We start from the raw sequence: 17,282 nt of genomic DNA on the forward strand, positions 1-17,282 counted from the left end.
TTGCTCTTCAGATAGTTCTAAAAAATTAATCATTATTAATGAAAGATTTATTCACAAAATGGCATGGGTCCACAAAAACTGCCTGGTAACAAAGACATTTGCTTTCTAAAGCATTTATTTATACTTGTTTAAACTATATACAACTAGGTCATTCCCCAGAAAGTCTAACTCAGTAGGTGTGCAGTGGGCCAAGGGCATTGCACTCCATTTTGTAATTGTTCAGCTACAAAACTTTTAGAAATCCTTATCCACACCCGACATTGCTTCCATCTTTACATGCCATGTCATTTGGGCATTGGGCATATCAGTAATAAAGTTATTGCAGTTAAAAAGTTAATTTACTATAGATACGTTAAAATGAATTTTTTTCTGTACCCAAAATACATTTATTACTCTAATATCTGACCTCCACTACAAAAATTATTTCCAAAGTTGTACATTCATTAACATATTAACAGATTCATGAAACAAAATTTATAATCAACTATTCTCCCCTCAGTAAGTTATACATTTTCCTGACATTTTGCACATCAAAATTTAAAAACGTGGGAATGTTATCCATGTCATTTGGAGATTCACAAGAATAAAAACTGTAAAGAGCACCTGACTCGCACATGGATTATGGCAATGATGACTTATGATCTCCTTCAAATGTTAGAAAAGCAATGAGCGAGGCTGTATGTACGTATTTGTCAGTTCACAGACTTGTTTACATGAAGATGCTGTAAGCTTAATTTATTTCTGGTATACTTTGTGAGATACCTCAATGATTTTACCTATTTGAAATGCACGAACTATCCCAACTTTGAGCACAGCCAGATAAGGAAAGTGCTGAAGCAAATCTGATTTGAATATGTAAAGCACCAGGCACATGACATGCCTACTTACAGTACTAAAGAGTCAAATAAGGTACTAGCTTATATCTTTAAATCCAATTATTTACCATCATTTTGATGCTCATTTTGTCATGAACATCAACTTAAATTTTTCGTGAGATAATTTACAGAAGACAATAATAGGTTATTTTGTTTCCTTAGCCTACATATAAAATACTTTAGCCTAAAAAATAATGAAACAGAAAGCTGAGAGTGCCCTGTGCTCTCTCTTGGAGAGATAGGCAAGCTCTGACTTTTAAGCTGGCAGACTACTCTTCAAATATTAAGTTCAATCTTGTTCCCACTCATTAGCTATGGGACAATGGGACCCAATAAAACTATACATTTCTGTAGCATAAAAATATTAAATATAATTTTATTCTTCTTAGTCTTTAAATAATTTTTGTATATGTTGATTTCTTTCATTCTCAAAACAACCCATGAAGGATACAAAATTGGTTATGATGCAAATTTTTACCATAATTCACAAAATATTGCATATCAAAAGAAAAATATAATAACGCCAAGTTTTTATATGTTAATCATTAATTTTTATTTCTGAATATCCTATTTATTCTTTTTCAAGTAAAATGATATTTTTAAAACTTATAAATCTTAGGATCACTAAGATTTTATATTTCTACTAGAGGCCCGGTGCACAAAAATTTGTGCACTTGGGGGGGGAGGGGGGGGTCCCTCAGCCCGGCCTGTGCCCTCTCGCAGTCTGGGACCCCTCAGGAGATAACGACCTGCTGGCTTAGGCCTGCTCCTGGGTGGCAGAGGGCAGGCCCAATCCCTAGGTGCAGCCCCTGGTCGGGCTCATAGCAGGGCCGATTGGGGAGTTGGGGCACCGCCCCCTGTCATGCACAGAGCAGGGCGGATCGGGAGGTTGCGATGCCACCCTCAGTCACGCACAGAGCAGGGCCAATCAGGGGGTTGGGGAGCTCCCCTATATCAGGCACAGAGCAGGTTTGCCCTGAAGGGTGTCCTGGATCAGGGTGGGGGTCCCGCTTGGGTGCCTGGCCAGCCTGGATGAGGGGATGATGGCTGTTTGCAGCTGGTCACACACCCTTCAGGGTGGGGGTCCCCACTGGGGTGCCTGGCCAGTCTGGGTGTGGGGCTGAGGGCTGTTTTCAGGCTGGTGGGTGACTGAAGCTCCCAACCGCTCCTTTTTTTCTTTATTCTGGGCCAAGGCCTCTGCTGCTGAAAGCAGGTATCTGGTTTGTTTCGGTTCTATAATCGAAACACTGTATCATCTCCAGCTCTGAGATCCTGGCCGGCTGAAAGCTGGTTTCTGGGGTTTTGTTTAGCTTCTATATTTGTTACAATGTTTCAAACTGCCAGCTCAGAGGCCAGCAAGGCAGGCGGCGAACGTTGGAGTCCTCCTTCACTGAAGCAAGCAAGCCTCATGTTCGCTTCCAGCTGCCTGGTTGCCGGCCGCCATCTTGGCTGGCAGTTAATTTGCATATTGCCCTGATTAGCCAATGGGAAGGGTAGCGGTCGTATGCTAATTACCATGTTTCTCTTTTATTAGATAGGATTTTGTCAGAAATATAGTTCTGTGTTGGAAGAACTAATAAAGTGTGTCCCACATGCCTTATAAATATCAACTCATTTATTCCTTTTTACAACTTTATGAGTTTATGAGGAATTTGAGGAAAAAAAGGTGAAGTGACTTGTTCAACAAGATCCAAGAACTAATAAGTGGCAGAACCAGGAACTAAATCCAGGCATAGCGGGGCCCATACTTCTCAAAGTTTTTGTTATTGAAAAAGGTAATTAACTTTCATCTCAGTATAATTATTTAAAAGTAAAATTTTATCTTAATTGCACGGAAAGTTTTTCAAACCAGTTGAAATTCTAATTTAGTAAGTTGATTGTTTATACATAATCATACAAAAGTTGTTCATCCATATGCTCTTTCTTTGCTCTTTCCTTTGGCAATTTCTTGATGCTTGCATTTATTCTGAGACTTATATTACTAAATGTAGGCTAACTTAAGTGTCAGTATTGCTAATGTTCTGACATTTTTTAGAAAAATACTTTCTTAAAAGCACCTACTCAAAGTTACCAATTAACTTTGTTGATGTGAAATAGAGTAAAAACAGAGATTCTTATACTTAACTTTGGAATCACACACATACAAAAAAAATAGCTCACACATTTTTAAGTGAAGAATCTAGTATTTCTCAGAAATGTCTTTGAACAGAATATAGGCTTTCTTGTGACATTTATAAATTCAATAATAAGGATAAATAATTGTGTATGCTATATAAACAAACATTACATGGGAGCACATTGCAATTAATTCTGATATCACAGAATTTTCTGAGAAATAAAAAAAGATGCTTTGTTCAAACACATATTATAGAAATGATTTGCACAAACACATATTATAGAAATGATTTGCACTATAAGAAAGTTAAGGGACAATTAAACACTCATTTTGAATAATAAACATAAAACTTTCAGAGATATTTCCTTACCTGTTTTATTGGAAAGTCTAAATGATACCATCTTATCAGGAATATTACATACATTCCTCACTGAAGCAATGCAGCTATAATTAGCATAGTCCTGAGGTCGAAGATTCTTTAGTTTTAAGATCTTTGTTTCACCCTGAAAATGTAAAAAAGGGCATTAGAAAAAGTCAATAGTAATCAAGATGAATGAATGAATGAATCATTGCATTATATTGTACTAAATCATATTATTAGCAGAATTTTGTAGATTTTGTTTTTCAAAGGAAAATGACAACTTTGAAAGTAGAACAACTTTGAAAGATAATGAAGTCAACCTAAATATATATAATTCAATTTATATACATAAATATTTTGTGAATATGGAGCAATGACAGAATATAAATCTAAAACAATAAATAAGTATTCACGACTGTAGCTTTATTATTATTGTTGTTGTTATTTACATTCAAGAGTTCAAGGTCTAGGAGTCCCAGATAAATCTGCAAAATTGAAAATAGACTCAACTAAGGCAAGTGACCAGAAATACTATATAAACTATTGATTAGCAAGAAAACCATGAAAAAAGACTGAAATTGTTCAAATAGCAAAAATACTACACAAAGAACAACAATAAAAAGAAAAAACAAAAAACAACTTCTGCCTAATTCAAGTAGGTTTCTTGGGAATTATTTCCCTTCCAAAGTCTATGCATCTTCTCAAAATAGCAAACGAGTTGCTCTCATAAGTAACTGAATTGTGAAGATGATAAAACAGTATCTCAATGACATCAGATTTGGTACAGCAATTTTTATAATGTTAATTTTTTTCTAGATGACATCTGTATGAAACCATGTTTCTTTTATTTTACTTCAGTAATATCATTTAAATCCAAAAAATTACAGCTCTTGCATACAGTCCTCAAAAGGATCAGAACACTTAGTGCAATACATAAAGACGGTGCCTGTTCATTTGCAAAAAATCCGCCCCCCCCCCCAAACAAAAACAAACAAACAAAAACACAAGCTTGCTCACACATAGGCAGGCACACAGAGGTTTCCAAATGTATCAAATGAATCTCTTTCTGTGTGCATGAGCTTTGTGGCCATGATTCCTTTCATTCACTGTCAAAATCCACTCTTAACTCAGTCACATCTTTAGCATTTTCATCTGTAGTATAAGCAACAATCTTCTCTCTTAATTTTTCTTTAGAAAATGCATTGCATTTTTTTCTCCACAAATACATACACACCCCCACACAAATATACACAGTCAGTGTGTGTTTTTAGAATTTACATTTAAAACAATTTATCATTGTATTATAGAGTTATAATTTATGCTAATTAGATATAATGCCTAGAAATGTATGCTTAGTTAGAAAGCATAGTTGAAAGACAATGTTATATGAGAACTAGTTGACTCAGGTAATTTTCAGTGAGTGTATCTTATTCCTCCTACCTCTGTGACATTCTATTTATTTTATAGTTAATCTCACTATAGAATTCCTCTAGGTGATCTTAGACTTGCTGATGAATTTCTACTATAAGCCCTTACTCCCCCAACCACTCTATCAAGTCTGTATCCCTATTCCAGGATTCTCCCAAAAGTTTCAGATACATATACCAATTTTTTACTTCAACAGGTCCATTCTGATGTCTCACAGACACCTAAAACGCAACATATTCCAAATTGAACTTCAAGACCACTTCTCTAAATCTACTGTTATTTTTTTAGTAACATAAATCTTAGACTTTTGATTATTACTTCTTTGTATAGTCAATATCTCCCTCTCAGATCCTTTTATTGACCTTTTTTGTTGTTGCTGTTGTTAATCCTCACTGGAGGATATTTTTTCCATTGATTTTTTAGAGTGGAAGGGAGGGTGAGAGGAGAGAGAGAGAGAGAGAGAGAGAGAGAGAGAGAGAGAGAAAGAGAGAGATACATCAATTGGTTGCTTCTCGCACATGCCCTATGAAGTCTAGATACACAATTTCCCAGTGGTTCAGTTAACAGGATTGGAGAGTTGTTTTGTGTGAATTAAGATTATTTATATCTTGTATTCAGAAAAAAAGATACCAAAATGTGTGGCCCTACAGTATAGTCATCTAGGTTAATTTGTAAGATTAATCTGTGTAGCATGTCAAAGAGGCAGAGGGGCTAATACAGCCACAGTATATTGAAGAAATGTAGAAAACAGACAGAGTTATAGAAGAATTTAAACCTTACCCACTTAATTAATTCACCACATTCAGATAATGATAAAGACATTCAAGATGACCCTCTTCCTCTCAATAAACAGCTCCCAAAGTTATGCTACCAAATAGCTTATGTGTTCATGTAGAGATATATTTACTATTTAGACTTTATAACTTAAAATTGTTATATCACTTAACATCAATTTTTATTTTGTTGAGCATATACATTTAATATTCTGTGATGTTGGAAGATTTTTTGCATGTGAATTTCCATGATTTCTAAAGGAAATTTTCAGTTGATTATTGTCTAATTGTATAATTAGTCTAATTATAACTAATTATGTAATTGATGTAAATATGTTCAGTTATAATTAGATGTTTAATTACAATACACAATATGATGTCATGAACATCTTTTTAAAAGTTCTAGGAAAATAGCAACAGTATGTAGAGTTTGTAAAATTTAAGTACATATTTCTTTAACATTCACAAAAATTAATTTCAAAACCTATATTTAAACTTTTAAAACTACTTTTTTAAAATAAAAGAAATAAAGAAAAAGTATTCTATATATTTGTCAGTAGCCATTACCAATGGTGATATTTTCCATAAAATAATAACCATAGCCTTAAGCAGTATTTCCATTTTGCTCATGAATATGGAACTTTTAAAAATATGTATTTTCAGATATCAGTAAAGAAAGACTTCCAATTCACACTGATATTTTACAACTTGAATTGTAACTCATTACAAACTTATAGATAGCAATATATGCTAGACTACATCTTTAGTATTGAGTGGAAGTATGAAAAGCATAATTATTCTTCTTAGACCTATTACATAACTAGAGGCCCGGTGCACAAAAATTTGTGCACTTGGGAGGGGGGTCCCTCAGCTCAGCCTGGCCTGTGCCCTCTTGCAGTCTGGACCCTTCGACCATCTGCTGGTTTAGGCCCGCTCCCCAGGGGATCAGGCCTAAGTTGGCAGTCAGACATCCCTCTGGCAGCCTGGGAGCCCTCAGGGGATGTCCACTTGCCAGCGGGGAGCAGGCCTAAGCTGCAGTCGGACATCCTTAGTGCTGTTGAGGAGGCAGGAAAGGCTCCCGCCACCACCACTGTGCTGGCAGCCATCAGCCTGGCTTGTGGCTGAGCAGAGCTCCCCCTGTGGGAGCACACTGACCACCAGGGGGCAGCTCCTGCATTGAGCATCTGCCCCCTGGTGGTCAGTGTGTGTCATAGTGACCAGTCATTCCCAGTCGTTCTGCTGTTAGGGCCAATTTTCATATTACCCTTTTATTATATAGGATAGAGGCCTGGTGCACTGGTGGGGGCCAGCTGGTTTGTCCTGAAGGGTGTCCCGGATCAAGGTAGGGGTCCCGCTAGGGTGCCTGGCCAGCCTGGGTGAGGGGCTGAGGGCTGTTTGCAGGTCACACCCCCTTCAGGTTGGGGGTCCCCACTGGGGTGCCTAGCCATCCTGGGTGAGGGGCTAATGGCTGTTTGCATGCTGGTCAAGCTCCACAGTGGGGACCCTCACACCATGGGAGTTTGGACAGCCTGGGTGTGGGGCTTAGGGCTGTTTTCAGGCTGGCCATGGCTGCAGGCTGGAAGTAGGTATCTGGGATTTATTTAACTTCTATAACTGAAACTTTGTAGCCTTGGTCCCACTCGAAGCCTTGGTTGCCCTTGGCAACCCATGTTCCCAGCCCCTCCTTGAGCGGAGGCCATGCAGGCTGGAAGCAGGTATCTGGGATTTATTTGTCTTCTATAATTAAAACTTTGTAGCCTTGAGCGGAGCTCAGGGCCGGTCAGGGCAGGTGGGAAGCTTGGCTTCCTCCATTGCCGGGGGCAACCTAAGCCTCCTGCTCACTCCAGCTCCGTGGCCGCCACCATCTTTGTGAAGGACTGATGAAGTGAGTGTGTGACAGTTAATTTGCATATTACTCTTTTATTAGATAGGATATGCTTTTGAATTTACATCAACCTTTGAAACACACAACAATTTCATTTCAGAAACACTATCTAAAAAAAGGTATAAAAAGGATTTTGTCACTCAACAAGATGGTTAAATAAATATTCAATTCAAATTGACACAGTTATTAGTTTAGTATGAATAGGCATGTAGAATAGATAAATCTTACCTTAGAAATTGTATTTCATTTTATTTTATTCATTGTTATTGAATAGAAAATCCTAACTTTAAAAGAAATTTAAATTTCTAACATTAATAAATAATCAGACTTATGATCTGTCATTTAAACATTCCACAATATAATCCCAGTATACCTTCCCAGCTTTGTAGTCCACTTTTGCCCACATGGACCAATTATTGTTCCAGTCAACCAGAGACATAGCCAATCTTTAGAGATATTATCTTTCTTCTGTATTATTGTAGGTGCTGTTGATTTCCATCTTTAATGCTCTCTCCATAGCAGTATTGTGTGCCTCGATTTTGTCAATAATTTTTACTTTGTATTATAATCACTGTTTACCTTAACTTCTCCCTTAAATATCAATAAAGTTAGAGAAGAAACCTTGCCTATAACCTCTATCACTGGCAGAAAGTTGTCAATCTGTCACATAGAACATCTCAGTTATGTCAATTGTATCTTAGTTACACTATGGAAACATGAAGGCCATAGGATCTATAGAAATAAATTAAAATATTATTAAGTCTTCCAATACCAACAAGGCTAACATGGAAAGTTCTTTCATTATGAAAGTAAACATGGCAATTGGTGGCAAACAACAGTGCAAAAAAATAACTAAGAATTAAAATATATTTACCTATATCTATATATGATAGCACATTAAGCAAAAGGAAAAGTCAACACCATTCATATTTCATTACAAATAGCAAAGCCATTATACCAAGCCACCCCCCCCAAAAAAAAAGTCAATCCTGGGAAATATTTCAAGGATACAACACAAAATTAATTTTAAATCTTAAACAAAGTTGACATGTAGACATAATAACTGATGCCGTTAATTCAATAATACAATTCTGGTTTACTAAAAAATGTTTGGGTTTATTTTTTAATATAGGGAAAAACAACTGGATATGATAACTCTATAAATTAGAATCTGTATAGAAATTGTAATTTATCATTGTTAAAATAAAAACCACTGGCTAAGTCCATTCTGTTGCTTTGTACAATCATACTTTACAGTTCTTCCAAATTTCCAAGGCGGTTAGAAGCTACAAATAAGGACATTGTTTTCTATCAGTAGATTCCTGGGTAAAAATCTTCTCCATGTCATATTCATCTTTATTATAAAAATGTGTCCATGAAACTGGAATCAGCCATGAAGTTTTCAATTTATTAATTTTAATTATTTCATTCAATGGAACTTCCATAGAAACCCTGCTTACTCTGTATTACCTATAATAATAAAAGGGTAATATGCTACTTAGACTGGACATCTTCCGGATGTCGTTCCTGATGAAGCCGGGCCGGAGGGAAGCCAGTCGGGGTCCTGGGTGCCTGTGGATGGCCTGAGAGAAGCCAGCCCAGGTCCCAGGTACCTGCCGGCAGCCAGAGGAGGGAAGCAGCCCCAGTCCCGGGTCCCGGAGGGAAGCTGGTGCCAGAAGCCAAGGGAAGGAAGGCCTACTCTTGCACGAATTTTCATGTATTGGGCCTCTAGTCTCTCTATATTTGAAATCATATGAGACTAGAAATGTTATTGCAAGTACTACTGCATCTCCCATGAGGAAACTGGAATCAAGCAGAGTTTCCAAATGGTAGCCCAGAAGGGACAAAGGTTGAACTCTGGGGACAACAGGCAATTATTTTCTCTGATAAGTGGGCACATACAGCACGTCTCAGCATTTTTTATTTTCATACCACCAGGCAGATTCACATATTTATGTTGCCAGATTAGTCTCAGTAGGCATTTGCATTTGTGATCCCTACACACAAGTATACCTACTATGGCCCATTGAAAAAGAAATCCTTGAGTCTCCTGGCAGCTATATACTAACTATATATGCTGCTTGGCCCCTGAGAGGTAATTTCTCTATAAGTAACACTCCAGAATTTCTTAAGTAAATGACCCACTTCCTATGCATCTCTGATAAACACATATATACTAGTATACACAAAGACTCAAAGCAGTATCTCAAAGGGTGATCCATCTAAATAAAACTGGTTTTGTTAAATCTTACATGTGCTCTCAAATTTTTCATAGAGCAATAAATATTACATGTGACAAATAATTAAAATCAAAATGGAGGAGATGGGGTTTTTCATTGCTTGATTATAATACATTGTCAATATCAATCATCTTCAGTTCAATAACCTTAATCAGTCTCCTCAAATCAATCTATAAATTCAACAAAACCTCACTCAAAATCTTACTAGACTTTTGTAGAAATTGACAAGATGATCATATAATTTAAGTGGAAATAGAAAGAAGCTAAAATATTCAAAACAATTTTTAAAGAGATGAACACAGTTGAAGGACTTATTTTTCCTGATTTCAGGACTAGTTATAAACTACAGTAATTAAGGCAGTGTGGTATTGGCATAAAGACAGACATATAATCAATGTAATAGAATAAATAGTTCAGAAATAGACCTTAATATATAGGGCCAATTGATTTTCAATTTAGGTGCCAAGAAAATTTAGTTGTGAAAGAATGATCTTTGCAATAAATGGTACTAGAACACATGTCTATCCCTCTGCAAAAAAAAGAACCTCACCCTAGCCGGTTAGGCTCAATGGATAGAGCATCAGTCTGTGGATTGAAAGATCTTGGGTTTGATTCTTGTCAAGGGCATATGCCCAGGTTGTGGGCTCGATCCCAGTGGAGGGCGTGCAAGAGGCAGCTAATCAATGATTCTTTCTCATCATTGATGTTTCTCTCTCTCTCTCTCTCTCTTTCTCTCTCTCTCACTTCCTCTCTGAAATCAATAAAAATATATTTTAAAAAAATGAATTTCAAACATTCCATCACACCATAAACAAAAATTAATTCAAAATAGAAAAAGAAAATAAGTTGGTAAATATAAGTGGATAATGATGGTTTAAAAAACAAAATAATGTCCTATTGATTTTTAAATATATGCAGAATTAAAAGACTAGACTCAAATAAAATATAACAAGTATAAATATTATTAATGTATTCCATGTTTATGCCCTTATTGAGGAAGTGGTCAAGGGTGCAGGCTGTAATTTTTAAGTAACCAAGTGATAATAAAATAATTTAAATTTCTTAGTTAAATAAAGGAGAAGATTAAATAATTACAAGTTTTTGATAAATACAAAAGGCAAGAAAAGAGAGGTATAAAATAAAACAGATGGGTCGTATAGAAAAAAAATAGATATCAGCCATTGGATTAAATGCACTAAAAACTGAGATTATCCAACTGGATTTAAACAACAAAAACCTATATACTGGTTGCCAGTGATGTTTTTAAATATAAAGACAGAAATTTTTGAAAGTAAAAGAGATGATTTACCATTCCTTTCCCCATCTCCCGCCTCTAAAAAACATAAAAACCACTAACTAAAATACAACTTGTGTAGCTAATTAATGACAGACAAAACAAACTTTAAGGCAAAAAGCACTCGTAGAGGTAAAGAAGGATATTTCTTAATGATAATCTACCAGGAGGATATAATATGAGGAAGATAATATACTCAGTCCACCAGGAAGATATAATTATTCTAAATCTGTATGTACTAGTAATAAATTTTAAATATATAAATTCATAGATAGTAACTACACTCTCTCAATAACTTAGAACAGCAGACACAACAATAAGAAAACATATAGGTCTGAATAACACAACAAATATGACCTAATTGGCATTCAACAATTTTGGAATGCACATGCTTATGGGTGCACATGGGTCATTTATGAAAGTAGAACATAGGTTTAGCATAGTGCAAGTCTCAATTAATTTTTAAAGATTAAAATTATTCAGAGTATGCTTTTTGACACAGTGGGATTGAACTAGAAATTAATTAAAAATAAGTTGGACAATAGTGTGGTGAAGGCCAAAAGAGGGGAAGACAGGTAGGTGAAGGTAGGCAAAGGGGGAGGAGGAGATGAGGGAAGTCTGCAATAACATCAATGTTAAAACATTTTAAGAAAAAACACACACAAAGATAGGCTTCAGAGAAAGGTAACTTGAAGTCAAGAAATAGATTCCAGAGTCAAGAAAAAAACATTTTTAATAGAAAATTTATAACTAGAAAATTATCATAGTCTGGAAATTAAATGTATTAAAATAAGTTCAGTTATAACATCATTCTAATTCACAATTCATTAAGTTTTTTTTAGTGGGTGAGAGGAGTTATATAGTGATTCAGGAATTACTAGAAACTTGGAGTCAATTGTAACCATCATTGGGCTAGTAATCCAGACATCTCCATAGGAGTATTGGCTCAATATTTAATATATATTTATTGAGGACCTTTCATGTGAAAGGCAATGTTTTCGCTGTTGAGAAGACAAAGCCTCTAAAATTAGTGAGTGATATTCAAACAAGGTAATTTGATAGTTTCAGTGCTAGAAGAAAAAACAAACAACAACAAAAGAGTAACTATCGAAAGAAAGGGATGTACTTCAGATAGACCTGGCAGGGAAGGCCTTCTGGAAGGGATGAGTCCTCAGGATTAAGAAGACCCTGCCATGATATCTAAGTAATTACATTCTACATGGAGGAATCAATAGCAAGCAGATGCTCAGCATGTCTAGGTATGGTGTGACTAGAACAGTGTATGAGATATCAAAGATTAGGTAAGAGAGAAGAAGACACACCAACCAGTGTGGCTCAGTGGTTGAACATTGACCTATGAATCAGGTCATGGTTTGATTCTGGGTCAGGGTACATGTCCAAGTTGTGGGCTCAATCCCCGGTGTGTGGCGTGCAGGAGGCAGCCAATCAATAATTCTCTTTCATCATTGAGATCTCTCTCTCTCTCCCGCTCCCTTCCTCTCTGAAATCAATAAAAATATATTTTTAAAGAGGGAGATCAATGCCAAATATGGTCTTGTAGGCTATAATACAGTGAATCATACAAGGAGTTTTCAGTATTCATATCACTAGAGATATTAAATCAGAAAAAGGTTTACATTTTTAGATGATCACTCAGATGTTTGAGTTTTCCATAATAAAGCATGAAGCCAGTTAGGAATGGATAGCCACATTCCATGGAGTGGTGTGGATGTCCTGTGGTATGGTGGACTCGTGTTTATCAGGCCCATGTCTAAGTGATGTTAAGAAAAATCATTGATAACATCTCATCTATGAAAAAGCCAGTGTTTTCTTTGGCTATAAGAGCTAAATTCTCCATGTGCTGATATTTGAATGTTTCTATCAGTTTGACCTGTAAACTATGCTTAATATTAACAAGTTAAGTACATATATAACGTAAAATTATTGGCATGTGTATTGCTCCTAATGATTGTTAGAGCAGACACAGATACATGGGCATTTCAGAAAGAGAGATAAGCAACATAATTAAGTAACCAAAGGCAGGAAAGATATTTTTAAATAAAAGCTATAAATGCATGTTGTTGTCAATTAGCAACAGGTGAATCACAGAACTGGAAGAAAAGCTTGTTTGTTGTGAAATATTTTTAAGAGAATTAATGCAAACAGTCTAACAACAAAGGAACCAGCCCATGCAAAGTTAGAGAAAGCCTGTGATATTCATATAGAAGGAAATATCAGTACTGAAATGGTCAAGTTAAAATGTTCTTTCTCAAAAGAATGAGAGGAAAAAAGAAGAGAGAAATGACTTATTTTAAAAGGCAGAATCAATTGCTACTAGTTTGAGAGCTCTTACAAGGTGGTATTTTGGAGTTGCTAATAGTAACAAATTCAAAGAAATGAGTGAAAAGTTTTTTGTGCTTGTTTAATAACTTTAAAACAAATTCCTAATTATTTTGAAAGTATAAAGTTTTCCCAAATTTGGACAAGGTCCATGTGCTCATTTCCAAGTGATCAGACCCATCTGCAGATAAGAAATAGCCATGTAGTGAATAGGGGTTTAGAATTACCTCAGTGCCTACAAACATTATCACATTATACTTCATGTGATAATTTTTGTTGGCATGAGAATGTTTGTAGGCACTGAGGTAATTCTAAATTATAAATTATATAAATTTAAAAAATGTCCATATTTTAAAAATAAATTGATAAAAGTATAATCAGACATGATCATTTATCTGAATTTCTAAACCCTAGAGGTATCTAAGCATTAATATACTAAGCATTTATAATTAATAAATCTTTTGTTATATTTTTACCTAAAATTTTTGATTTTAGTAAAAATTGAAGAATATATATCCATAGTGCAGAATATATATATGGAAATTGTGATCCCATCAGCTGGCAGAGAATGATTGATGCAAAAAGGGAGGGGTGATGGGGAAACATCTGTAACAGTGTCAACAATTAAAAAATATATGTGAGAGGGTCAGATTAAAACAGGTTTCAATACTGTCATTGGTAATACATATGAACAATGATTTTTCAGAGATTTATATTATGGCAAGTAATAGCTGTTCTATACCTTTAAGTAGCAATATATAGAAACATGTATGCTTATATATTCATGATATTTATATATGTTATTTTTTGCAAAAATATGATTTATGCAGATATTTTGATATATGCAGATGTTTTGCATCCTTTCAGTTAATATATAAATACTGGAAATTATATGAATGTGAAACTGGCCAGGCCTTGAACATTAAAGTAAATGGTTTACTATATATGAAAATATATTTAGTGGTATAAATGGGATACATATACAAACTGAGGATAACCTTATGCCATTAGAGAGTTAAGATGTGAAACGTGTAATAATCTTTAAACTTTTGAAGAAATATTTGTAATATTTTAAATTTAGCTGTATATTTCCCTAATTATGGATTTGCAATGTCTCAAAGCTTAGAAAATGTGGTCAAGCACCTGTTTATCTAATTGCCTATATCAGGTTGTTTATTATTATTATTTTTATTATTACTTTTATTATTATTATTCTCAGCCACAATTATTTTGAAAATGTTTCCAAATATATTTTTTAATTTAAAATCTTCTCTGTTAAATAGTTTTGTGCTCCTTTGTAGTCATTAAAAAAACATTCTGATTAAATAGCATTCAAATATACTCCTATAAACTTCAATATCTTCTTCAATAATTATTAATTCTCCACTCTCAGTATATTACAGAAACATATTTCATATTAAATTCACTCTATAAAAATTAATTTAATTTTCCTTTTTCTAAAATAAGTTTTTAATGACTCATTAGATGTTTTACTTTTTACATAATTAAGGCTCTACTCTAAAATAATTGAAAACCAAAAATGAACAAATGAAATTTGACAGATTTTTTTTCTAAAACCAAAGTGAAATAAATGTCAAGTATATTTCTGCATTTCTTTAAAACTTATTTACCATTGAAAATGGGGAAATCAAAGTCGTTTAAGAAATATTTTCCACAAAGAAAAGCATTCAGCAAATGTATAATTATGTACTTTACTAGAGTCCCGGTGCATGAAAATTCATGCACTGGAGGGGGGTCCCTCAGTCCAGCCTGCCCCCTCCCACAGTCCAGGAGCCCTCAGAGGTGGGAGGCGACCCGGTGATCAGGGGAAGGCGACGCCCCATCACACCTCTTCTGCTGCCACTGCCAGCAGCGCAAGCCTCGACTGGCCTTGGTTACCTGAGCCTCAGGCCAGCCCTGGGTGACTGGGGCGCTGAAGGGACTGGGCAACACCATCTTGTGGCTATGGTCACTGCCATCTTTGAGAGCAGGGCAGTCAATTAGCATATCCCCTCCTTATTGGCTGTGGGCATCACCATCTTTGAGAGTGGGGCAGTCAATTAGCATATTCCCTCTTTATTAGATAGGATAATGAAACCTAGGTGAACTTATGAACAAAGATATGTAATTAGGATAATTAATCTAATTTGTTTCAAGCGTTAACATAAAACTTAATGAATTACCATGTAAAAGTTAAACCAATTTTCCTTCATTATTTGAGTCTTCTGATCATTCAATCAAGAATATATTTTTTTAAAAACCAGGTTTGAAAAAACTATCTTTTTTTAATAGATATAATATTGCATGCTGCTTGAATTAGGATAGTATCCTAACAGAATGGGGTGGATATACTATACCTTAATTCCTACCTGGGTAAAGAAGGGTTCATAAATCTCCACTCCTTTATCAGATCCTTGTAGTAACACCTCCTGCCCACGCCTCCAGCTGTACCGAACAGGGGGGTTGGAGTTGGCAACACACCTGAGGAATACTGTTCTCTCGTAGTAAAACTGTTCTTTAGCTTCACCTATACTTTGATGAACAGTTACTATAGGATCATCCAAATCTAGAAGAAAATAAAAACAAGAAATAACAATGTTGAGTTACATGGCTTCTGAAGTATTATTGTACATGTAAAAACTAACCAAAGAGGCATTGCTTAATTGATTTTGTTGCTTCTCACTAGATTCATTTTTTTCATTGAGTGACTAAACTCATTTACAGAGAAATTTCCAATGATGAACAGTAAAAACAAGTAATAGCTATTTCTTAAGATCTCTATTTGTTGAGATAGTACAAATGCCTAGCATATTTACAACACTTTGCCAACAGCTGCATAAAACAGAGCTCCAAGTAAAACATCAGAATTCAAAATCCTCAAATTCAAGAGCCTGGCTAACACAATGAACCATAGTGACAGAGAAATAAATATCAAGCAATACAATTGATACTTCCCCTTGACATACTTCTTCCAATTATATATAACTGATCTATTAAAAATGATAAAAAAATTATGTTTATAAATTATTATAATATTTATACTGAGAAAATGTGATCTTGTACTGAGTTAAAGTTTTTCTTCATTTCATATTTTATACCCCAGATCATATTTGCTGATATGAAATGTGTTAACAGAAGGTACTATTAAAAGGTATTAATATTTTTTCTGAATATAGTAACCAAATGTTTGACATTTTACATGCATCCCAAATAAAGATGTATACCGCAGGACTTAGCAAACATTTTCTGAAGGAAAAAAAAAACCCAAAACAATATGTAAAAATCTTGGTCTTGGTGGGTCATCTAGTCTTTGTCTCAACTCAGTTTTACCACTGCAGTATGAAAGCAGCCAAAGACAACAGGTAAAATGAATAAAAGATGACTATTGCTGAGTACCAATAAAATTTTATTTACAATTGCAAGTGCCCTGGCCCGATTTGGCTAATGGGCAATTGTCTGCCACACCCTAATATACTATAGGCCAGGTTTTTTTTCTTAAGAGAAAAAGAAATTAAGAAATGTATTTGCTTTAAAACAACTGTATTGCATATTTAAAGGTTGCTAAGAGAATAAATCTTAAAAATTCTCATCACAAGAAAAATAAAATTGTAACTGTATGTGGTGATCGATGTTAACTAGACTTATTGTGGTATAATTTCACAATATATACAAATATTGAATCATTATGTTATATATCTGAAATTAATATAATGTTATATGTCCATTATATATCAAAAATGGGGAAACATAAAGCAAGAACCATAGGTTCCATATGCTAATATAAACTTAGTCTATACTTATTAAGAATGATGCAAAACATTAGTTATATTTAAAGATTAATTTCACTGAGCTTACTCCTTTAGCTTATAACTCTAAAAGGTAACTTTTGTAATCTTAAATTTCCTTATCAATTAACTGGAATTAATCATGGTACATATTAATAAGGCTGTGGGAGGAGTAAATGAGATAG

The 17,282-nt window shown here is 34.8% G+C and overlaps 1 protein-coding gene across 2 annotated transcripts in view; it reads right to left on the reverse strand.

The window, feature by feature from the left end:
* MDGA2 (MAM domain containing glycosylphosphatidylinositol anchor 2) overlaps positions 1 to 17,282 on the reverse strand; it is a 905,340-nt gene that overhangs the window by 322,745 nt on the left and 565,313 nt on the right. For both annotated transcript variants that reach the window (XM_006090751.3, XM_006090753.2), the window contains 2 exons: positions 15,682 to 15,878; positions 3,362 to 3,494 (listed from right to left, as the gene is read on the reverse strand). In XM_006090751.3, coding sequence (XP_006090813.1) covers positions 3,362 to 3,494; positions 15,682 to 15,878 — 330 coding nt within the window. The remainder of the gene's footprint in view (positions 1 to 3,361; positions 3,495 to 15,681; positions 15,879 to 17,282) is intronic.

The sequence above is a fragment of the Myotis lucifugus genome, unplaced genomic scaffold, assembly GCF_000147115.1.
Source record: "Myotis lucifugus unplaced genomic scaffold, Myoluc2.0 scaffold_81, whole genome shotgun sequence".
Classification (NCBI taxonomy): Eukaryota; Metazoa; Chordata; class Mammalia; order Chiroptera; family Vespertilionidae; genus Myotis; species Myotis lucifugus.